The sequence below is a fragment of the Dioscorea cayenensis genome, chromosome 4, assembly GCF_009730915.1.
Source record: "Dioscorea cayenensis subsp. rotundata cultivar TDr96_F1 chromosome 4, TDr96_F1_v2_PseudoChromosome.rev07_lg8_w22 25.fasta, whole genome shotgun sequence".
In the NCBI taxonomy this organism is placed as follows: Eukaryota; Viridiplantae; Streptophyta; class Magnoliopsida; order Dioscoreales; family Dioscoreaceae; genus Dioscorea; species Dioscorea cayenensis.
In genome coordinates, this window is record NC_052474.1 from 5,105,130 (window position 1) to 5,115,422 (window position 10,293).

Sequence of the window (10,293 nt, forward strand, 5' to 3'; positions counted from 1 at the left end):
CCTTCTTATACTTATAAAAACAAACAAACAAACTCCCATCTCTTTTAAAGTTGAAAGAGTATAGTAGTTATCTTTACTGATAGAATATCACAATTAATCAAATGGCTTCTTCTTCTTCCTGTTCTTCTTGTTTGTTTAGAGCTTTGTTTTTGATGATGATGTGCATGGGGGTGGTGATGAGTGATGACCCATTGGCAACAAAGTGTTCTAATGATTTCCAAAAGTTGATGGGGTGTTTGGAATATGCGACTGCGAAGAAGGATACACCGAGCGAGGATTGTTGTAGTTCGGTGACGGACATAAAAGGGAAAGAACCGGTTTGTTTGTGTTTTATTATTCAGCAAACGCATAGTGGCTCGCAGTCGGTCACGTCACTTGGACTTCAGTTTGGCAGGCTCCTGCAGCTCCCTGCTGCTTGTAAACTTGCCAATGCTTCTCTCTCTGACTGCCCTAGTATGTCATCTTTATTTTTAACTTTTTTTCTATCATTTGATTTCATGCATGATATATAAGAGTTTTGGTATATGTTAGAAAATATATATATATATATATATATATATAGTGACTTGTCACCTTGTCAGAATACATATATACTTAGATGTGTATATGTCTTCGAGTTGCAGTTAATCTAGACAGATTTATGGTTTTTAAAATAAGAGGTGAATAAACCACTCTTATTAGAGTATTTATAGTGGTTTAGATTGATTTTAATTTTTTTTTAAAATATGTGTGAAAGTATTATATATATATATATATATATGTATATATATCGAGTTTATAGGAAAAAATGCTTTTAAGAGTTACAAAGACACCTAGAGCTATATATATATATATATATTTTGGATCAAAGTGGTTTTATTTTATTTTTTTCTAATGCAAAGAATTAGATTTTTTTTATACAATTTCATTTATTTTTAAAAATATTAACGTAGAAAGGCAATTGAACTTAGATTTTTAAATTTATGGAGATTCTATAGTAAGCTATGTTTGGATATATATGAAAATAAATGCTTAATTTATGTTGTTCAGTCATTTTCCTGTCGAGTTTTTTTTTGTTGTTTAAAAAAATTTAGATTTTTTCGAGCCTTGTTAGCGTGATGAATAAATAATATTGTAAATAGAAATTTGTTAATTTTTTTTTAAAAAAATTGGATTTATATTTTTTTTTAAAAATATAAAATTTATTAATTTTTATAAAATAATTATTTAAAAAATATATGTGGATGATGTTCTTTTAAAAATATTTATCTTGTGAGTTATGTTAAAAACGATAAAAGATTTATAATCCAATGGTATTAATTAGCCTCACTATAACAAAGGATATATAAAGATTTAAGAGTTTGAATTCAACTCTCACCAAACACGGTGATAGTAATGGGTCATGAGTTATGGGTGCAGATTTATAGCTCAAATCCTGTGTCACAGATAAGGGCACAGTATTAAATATCAAACTTTTGATTTGTGTGTAGTCATACATACTTTTTAATTTTTTTTTATAAATAAATAAAAATACCCAAAAATACCCTTATTAATGGTTAACTGATAAAAATAGAATTAAAGGTTTTTTTTTGGTTGAAAAGCTTGATTTAGTGGTCTCATACATCGTAAACAATAAAGTTCAGAGTGGGGATTCTTTGCAAAAAAAGGAAAATAATGGTATATGATCTATAAATATTGATATAGTGTAAACTTATAACTGTGTATGATGTAGGTCTGTTTATCAATGTTTTGTTCTCATCAATGTTTTCTCTTTGTTATAACAGAGCTTCTAAAGCTATCTCCAAACTCAACAGACGCTGCTATCTTCACCAATGCCACCAAAGGTCAATAATGCTATCTTTTATTAATTATTAATAGCTAAATAGAATTGAAGTGATTGTGCATTACTTAATGGTGGTTATTTTGGATGCTTTTAATGATGTGTGTGCAGCTTCCAGTTCAACCAGTAGTTCCACAAGTGCAGTCCCAGCCTCATCCGCAGGAATCATAGATCACATCCTGCTTGTTGTTGCTTTGGTCACTGTTGTGGCCTCCTCTATGCTTTTGTCCATCTTATGAGTGGTGTTTTAGTTATCTGCTATTCTGGACCATTGTTTTCATTTTAAATTTGGATTAGTTTTTTTGTTGCTATCAAGAGGTTTTATGTTTACAATGCAGAATGCATCGAGTATGTTAAATTATTTCTGCATTTGATCACCAGATTTGTGTCTTGCAAATTTTCAGGTTGTTTCTTGAGCATCCTTATTTTCCCCTTCAGTTAGTTCAGTTATAATCAAACCAAATGGTGTCTTGTTTGCTATTTCTACTCTGTAACTCTTGTAATCCTATTCCTTACATTCATCACTACTGGACCTGGAGGTCTTATTTAACTGTCTCCTTGTTAAGTTAGACTATGGTTCTTTGTTTTTTCTCATTTTGACTTGTAAGATTACTCTTCTTTTAAACAAAATTGTGGTTATTTATTAAAAAAACTTAATGAAACTGAATTTTCCAATGGCCAATCTTTCGGTTTGGTAACTGAACAGAGGTCTTAAAAATCAAATAATCAAACCAGAGCTTTTCTAAATACAATCAAACCGCTCAAACTTTAATTGCTATTTTTTTTTTGTTTGGGACAATGGCGACAAGGGTCGCGCTCCAAGAAATCGTCAAAGAGATATTATATATATATATATATATATATATATAGTGGCGGAGCCAGAAACTATAAAGTAGGGGGCGATTTTTTTTTTAAATTCAATTAATAAAATTTTTTAAATTTTATTTATAAGTTAATTTATAGTTTAAATTATAAAAATTAGTTGTTAAATAATAAATTTTGAAAAAAATTCTACTTAAAAATATAATTTTATATATTATATAAATTAATTTGTGAAAATCAAAAATTAAAACATAGATTTTAAAATATATATATAGATAAAGTAATAGATTAAAAAATAAATTTTTGTAAATATATTTTTAAAAAATTATTATGTTTTAGATAATAAGGATTAATTTGTATAAAATTTGATTTTTTTAAAATAAAAATAAAACTCGAGAGAGTGAAACAGATATCTAGATAAAGCAATAGATTAAAGAATAAATTTTTGTAAATAAATTTTTAAAAATTATTATATTTTAGATAATAAGGATTAATTTGTATAAATTTGATTTTTTAAAATAAAAATAAAATGAGAGAGAGAGAAAGAGAGAGAGAGAGAGAGAGAGAGAGAGGAGAGGTTTCGCTAGGGAAGAGAGGGGTTCACCCTCTTCCTCCGTCCCTGAGTAAAAAGGGAGAGAGGGGGGAAGAGGGGTCCGCCGGCGATAGTGGGGGCGACCGCCCCCTGCCCCCCCCTCTCCCTATATATATTAACTATAGTGGTTTAACATATTATATGGTCGAGTTAATATGAGGGACAATAACAAACAGTCATGTACACTTAAAATGATATATCAGGGACATAACTACACAATAATAAATTTGTCCTGTAACATTGGAGGGTGAGAGACTATGACTACTCCTGAGAGGGATCATTGAATAGTATTTTTACAATATTAATTGTTTAATATATATATATATATATACAGATTGATTTTCATTTCTACGGTGGATTCGGCCCCAAAAAAATGTTATTTTAAATATTAATTTATTAAAACAAGATATAAATATCATATTATTTTTTTCTGTTTAAAAAATTGAATTGAAATATACATAGTTATTAAATACAAGGGTGGTGATTAGGTCCATGGGCCTTACGTGACCCAGGCCACTTATTTATCAACGCTAACAGCCCACGATCATTATCCAAATACTTCACTGCGTTAGACCCCAAACTAGCGCAGCTTCATCAATGGCGGAGCAGGAGACCGCTGCTGATCCCATCTTGGCCCCTTCTTCTTCTCCTTCGGCCCTCTCCGTGAGAACCACGAAACCCGGAACGAAGCGCCTCCTGGTAACGCTCTCAATCCTCCTCTCCGGACTTGTGTTTCTTCCCATCTTCTACAAATCCACAGAGATCTATCGTTCGCCGCTCCCCTTCTCCTCCATCTCCTTCCTCTCTTCTCACCTTCACTCCCTACGTCCTCCGATCCCGACTCTTCTCCACGTCCTCTTCCTCCGTTCCCATCCGATCGATTCCACCGATTCTCATCGCATCAGCGATCTCATCACACTCGACCTTCAGTCCAGAACCAAGAGCCAAGTGTCTGTCTCTATCTCTGCTCATTCGGGCGAAGGGCTTGAAAGTCTGGATCTTTCCGATGACGAAGCAATGGATGCCTTTCTGCTGGGGATGGTGGATGCGAGTGTTTACACGGTTGTGGTGGTCGAGAGGGCGGTGAAGGGGAATGCGAAGGTTGTGGTAGGGAAGCATAGGCACGCGTGGGTTGTGGGCTTGGTGGAGGATAGTGAGGTGGCGAGGGTGATTGCCGGTGTTTTCTGGAAGTATTTTGTTAACGGAGGGAGGGAGGATGGGGAAATGGTGGGTGGTGAGGAAGGGGACGCATTGCCGGTTGGGTCAGATGGTAGCCTTGTGCTTTCATTTAGCTTGTTGAATGCTGATCCTAGTGATGGGGTTTATGATTGGTAAGAGTTCATTGCTTTTGTCCTTTTCATGTCTTTGGCTTCTTGATATGATGATTTAATGAACTTTGTTGATAATGCTTGTACATTATTTTGTTTTGCCTGTTCATTTATTCATCTGTAGATTGTGGTAGTACTTTGCATATGTGGTGGTACCGGTAGAAATTGTTCAAGTGTTTGTTTGTCTGGGTGAGTTAGTTAATGAATGCAGGTGTTGATGGATTGCTCAATTATGGTGTGGGTTATTTGCGATAAGAGATGATGCGCCAATATAAAGCTGTTATACTTGTTCTTTATACCACATTAAGAACTGGATGAGATAAATTATGTTGTGATCTTTTGTGTTGAGAAATTCAAAGTTTAAAACATTTGAATGTTATTTATCATATTCCCAGGAATATCCAGAAGGCAGATAGAGTATTGGCTCCCATACTGGAGTCACTGGCACCTATTGCAAATATCACTGTGGAAAGTCAGGTTGTATTCTTGTCTTCATTCTTAACTGTGTACACTTGGAAGTATTTTAGTTTAGTTACCTGTTTTATCTTCAGTTGTCATATATGAGAAATATCATTTTTTTCTGATTCTACATTGTTAATTTGCAGGTTCTATACCATGCTCCTAAGTCATCAATTTCTAATTGGGATGACAGTTTGCGTGGCTACGCCTTAAGCACAAGTGCTCTTCCTTTCTTTGTATGTTCCATATCCTCCTATTAAGTTATTGGTGCTGTATTACGATATTATTTTCTGAACATGTTAAACCAAGACAATAAATACCTAAATGTTTGAGTTGTCTGATCTAGCAATGGAGATACTGTTAATTGCAGCTTGTCTCAAGCATTCTGTCTTGTCCTTTCCAATGGACATGGCTGTAGCCTCCGCCCTCGCCCCAGGATGACAGAGATTGCTTCCATGGCCCTAGTGGAATTCTATGCATTTCATGTAGTAGACATTTGAGTTTTCTTTGGTCTAATGAAATTTTTTTTTGAGCATGTCTAATTTTTCAATTTCTTAAGGCAAAATTTTCATTTGTTCTTTTTACCGGTCTATTTTATCCTTGACTCATATTTCAGAATAAAACCATAATTAACGTTAGTAGACTTCAGAGTGTTACTGACAGCTAAATGTGATTATTTGTTATTGGGATTTTTTTTATCTGTATGCTAACAATTGTTGGAAATTAACAGGTAAATTCAAATGAGTGGCATTTAGATACATCTATTGCTGCTCCAGGAAGATCAAAGGTTCTACAATTTGTGGTGTATATTCTTTCATCTGAAATTCTCCATCATAATTCATTGCTCTAGTTATATCTATAATCATTTGGGTACTGCTTGATTTTTTCAATGATATTTATATCCCAAGGTTAAACTCTATAATCATTTGAAGTTTAATAGGTTAAGGATTATGAACTTTTATCAGCTCTTATGTTACACCAATCCTCTCTTAATGTGTTTTGAACTCTATACTTTTGTGAAACCTAGTCTCTATGTGCTGGAACATTAAAATGGAAAACTTCCATTTATATAGTTGACTAAGTGAATAGATTATTTAGTGGTGATGAATAAATTTGATGATGGCACCATGCACTTGAAAGTACTTTCTGTAAGAAGACTATTTATCTGAAGCAGAATGTTTCCATCCACAAGGGACAGATACTGAGATGGTTGTTTTACCAGTATTTCTACAATTGCTTTGAACTGGTTTTATGAATTAATTGTAAAGAATGGGCATTTCATTTATAGCCTCTACAGCCAAATATTGACGTTTACTTTTTGTGTCCCTAGCTATGTTCCCTCCGCAACAGAATGGCCTCTTGTGTTACAATTTCCAAATGGAGAGACTTCTCAGACCAATAGTTTTGTATCTCCGGTTAGTTAAGTGGTTTGTAAATTCTAAAATCTTTTGACTGATTTTTTTTTTTTATTTACAGAGCTTCAGCTTTTGTTCTTTATAGATGTGGGGAGGAGTAGTTGTTTGGAACCCACCAGAGAGTTCTAGAAATGTGCAAAAGCCTCATTTTGGCAAACACATAATTTCAACTGAGGTATAAATAATAGTTTCATTTTGCCAATAAAATCTTGTGCCTTTTCTAGTTCTGTTGTCCATACACATTTTTCGCGATTAAAGTTTCAATGTTTTCCATTGTTTTTTGATAGGCATAAATAAAATAAATCCCATCTTAATGCAAAGAATATAGCCATGAAATTATTTCCATAAAAGCATTAAGTCTAAGATAATAACTAAAGATAACAAACAACTAATAAATTAAATCAATATAAACTCTAGGATAAGATAATATTCTGAGATAAAACCTCAACTATTAGATAATCAACATTTTCTACCAATTTTCTTCCTTCGCTAATTAGAACTGGTGAAGTTTATAGAATGGCTTTTCTATGTAATAGGTTTTGCACAACTAAAATTTTGTTCAGATAAGATAAAGAATTGGAATTGCATCATCACTTGTCTGTAGTGTTCTTAATCCCAAAAGTAGTCAAGAGGAAATAGTCAAGCTCTCTATGTTAGGAAAAGACATTTTTGATAGTATTGATACCAATTGATTCATTTCATTAAAAGCAGATATTGGGAAACAAATTTTTTTGTGAAGTGCTTCTGTTAATTGGTAGTGCCTGATTTCATGACAAAAGAATTGTTTAGAATATTGCTTAACTGACTTGCATTCATTTGGTGCAGGATCTTCAAAAAATATTTCAAGTTTTTGTAGGGCAACTTCGAGTTTTATTTGGTCTTAGATCCAATAATCTTGATGATGCTGAGATAGGCGTGACAAAATTTTTAGCTACTCCAAAGGGCTTTACGGCATGGTAAAGGTTTCTGTTCACCTTTGGTTTTTACGGTGCAATAAAATGTTCATAATTTTAAAGAACACGTTATGATAGATGCTTAGGTGCAGAAAGTCTGTTGGGTAATAACCTTACTAATGACAAAATAAATTATCTTTGCTTAATTTGCCAACCTAGGCATCTTGCTCCACCTTTCACATGGTGCTACTAGAGCACTGTTTTTTTTTTTTTACAAGCTCCACCCAACCTCCTATCTCCTTAAGGTTTCTTGCAACACCAAGTAACCCGCTTCTTCCTAGGATTGGATCGTCCTTGCTGGCTTGAAGACCTCTGTTCTCTGAGGAATTTCTACTTTTGATTGTTGTTTTTTCTTTTTTTGAGCTTTGTGCTCTTTTGTTCAAAATAAATAAATAAATAAATAAATAAAAATCTGGAGACAATTCTATTTCTAATTAGGTCACTGCTGCTGGTACTTTCTTCACAATGTACCTTACTCCCTTAATCTTAACTCTACAAACATCATCTTTAATACCTGAATTCCCAGTTTGTAGTTCAGTTGATATTTTGGGTTGTTAGGTAACTTAGGTTCCATTGGACATCCTTTTCACATTCATTCTCCTAACCCCATGCCAAGGCACAGAGACCTTTTATTCATCCATCTTACATTGAACCACCTTATCACTGAACAGTGAACAGTTGAGAATATCCTGAGCATCTATCTTTATGAAGAGTTGATTAATAAGTGCAGTGAAAAGGAAATGCAGTGATGAATACTACCATTTGTATTTGTATTGCACTATTACTGACAAAATTGTCTTTTATTTGATCACTTAGCATGTATTTATGGCTGTGAGAAGAAAAGGAGCTAGAGCTGACTGAAGGGAGTAAAAAGTGAATTGTGCAGCATCTTTTTCTGTGAACAACTTATTTGATGATTTAGGTGTAGGTCCATGCTTGTAAGAGAATGATTTTATAAATGATCAATTTTAATTTATTTATACCATCTCAGAGCTTTGATCCTTTACATACCCAGATTTCTTTTGTATGAATAGCATGAATTATATCGATTTTGATCACTCTGCCTTTTTAAACAAAAGTAAGATAATAGTGAGTATAGGTATTTCACCATTTGTTGTTTGGATGCTGAGTAGCTACGTAATAGCTTGCTATTTCCATTCTTCAGGGAGTTGGATGTGCTACATAGACGCCATACATATCTGAATCTACTTTCATGTGCCTCTACACTTGATTCTCTTTCGAAACTGGTAGTTATTCTGTTTCTCAACTCACTCTGCAACAATTGTTATGATTAAGTATTAGACTATTAGTTGATCACTTTGTTCCAATTTCCGGGTTGTAACTGATGCTATCCTACAGGTTAAGTCACTTCCAAGGATGATAATCATGGATGAAATTGGAAAACAGGTATGATGCTGAGGACACTAACTGCTCCTTGTAACTTCAGAGAAGCATATACATAATACATGGCATGCCTTTGGATGCTAATGATTTCATAAGCAAATTAATTACTTTTCTCATTCCACCTTATTTGAACCCCATACTTCAATATCAACTGGCTATGATTACACCAATCTAACTTTCTCTGAAGCTTTTTGTAGGTTTAGAGAATTCTGTAATAATAAACTCACACTTTTGCTTAACAGGCAATGTATGCTTGTGCGTAATGTATAGTGCGTATTTCCAAATAAGTCTGAAACTTTTTAGCATCCAAACAGATCTTCTTCAGCTCCATAAGGATTGTTATGTCTGAGGTTTTTTTTTTTCCTCTTTGCGTTTACATTTTATGATTTTTTTAACTATTTCAAATTAGTAGATGGGCTATGGTAGTTAAGAATATTAACTTGTAACTTTCTTTGATTATTGCACTTTGAATACCATCCCATCTAGAGACATAATCACTTTTAAATTGTCCCAACTAACACTGTTCATTCAGGTTAAGCTTTCAGTTGAGGTTGCAAGTCTAGCTCAAAACTACGTCTCTCATAAGATATACAATGCTTCAGCTGGTACTTGTTATAAGATATCCAACACAATATTACATATATATATATATTGTTCAAACACTACTGAGGTGCATCTTCACTAATTCTTTCTTCTCTGTGCACATTAGTTTCATCTAGAAATGCGAGGGCTTTAGCAGAGGATGCCTTTTACCATCCATCTATCATGTCAATCAGTTATTCCTCCTTCGAGCACACCATTGCAATTTACATGGTTAGTACATTCCTTAACAAACAGCTACCATTCTTTCATATGAATCCATAATGTTCCTACCTTACTTTCTTGGCAATTTGATGCTCTGACAGCCATTTTTCGTGCCGGTGTCATTGCAAGTGCTCATAGCGGCAAAGAAAGAGCTGACGAGATATAAGAGGGAGCGAGCAAAATATTTAGCGTCTATCGCCTAACTGGTCCGATGTTTCTTATTTATTCGGGTCACTCTTTTCTAATCAGGTCCATGTTTCGGATACATCGCACATAATTGATATTTTAGGATTTCATCACCGTATGTTAGACGATGTTGTATCCGTAACTTAGATGCAATTGATTTATTGGTATTATTCAGATCCGATCAGAGATTTTAAGCTTATCGGACATACATTGTCTTTTCCTCACCTTGAACTTGAATTATGGCACTCTTGCGTCTCTTGCATCTCAACCATTTGGTTTGCTTCAGAGGCTCTCTCTTGCAAGCCTGTCTGCACCTAATTTTGGGATTAAAATAAACCACTTTTGTTTCCAAGGGGACCAGAATTAATTAAAAAAATATGTAGTTTATTTAGTAAAAGGAAAATGTATATTTTCAAATAATAAATAATAGTTGGTTACACTATGTGAAAGTCACAACCTTATAAAACTAATATATAAATTAGGAAAATTTGAAATTGGGAGGCAGAAGTTA

General features: G+C 33.6%; 2 protein-coding genes across 2 annotated transcripts; both read left to right on the forward strand.

The window, feature by feature from the left end:
- On the forward strand, positions 1 to 2,369 carry LOC120258088 (non-specific lipid transfer protein GPI-anchored 1). Its single transcript, XM_039265434.1, has 3 exons — positions 1 to 453; positions 1,764 to 1,823; positions 1,931 to 2,369. Exons 1-3 carry the CDS (start codon positions 102 to 104, stop codon positions 2,056 to 2,058), a joined length of 540 nt encoding a protein of 179 aa, XP_039121368.1. The 5' UTR covers positions 1 to 101; the 3' UTR covers positions 2,059 to 2,369.
- A 1,433-nt stretch (positions 2,370 to 3,802) lies between these two features.
- LOC120258859 (GPI transamidase component PIG-S) lies at positions 3,803 to 10,037 on the forward strand. The gene is made up of 12 exons (XM_039266311.1): positions 3,803 to 4,564; positions 4,957 to 5,038; positions 5,167 to 5,256; positions 5,751 to 5,824; positions 6,351 to 6,435; positions 6,521 to 6,610; positions 7,261 to 7,391; positions 8,554 to 8,635; positions 8,748 to 8,795; positions 9,325 to 9,397; positions 9,502 to 9,605; positions 9,698 to 10,037. The coding sequence occupies exons 1-12, from the start codon at positions 3,831 to 3,833 to the stop codon at positions 9,797 to 9,799; spliced, it is 1,695 nt and encodes a 564-aa protein (XP_039122245.1). The 5' UTR covers positions 3,803 to 3,830; the 3' UTR covers positions 9,800 to 10,037.
- The last annotated feature ends 256 nt before the right edge of the window (positions 10,038 to 10,293 follow it).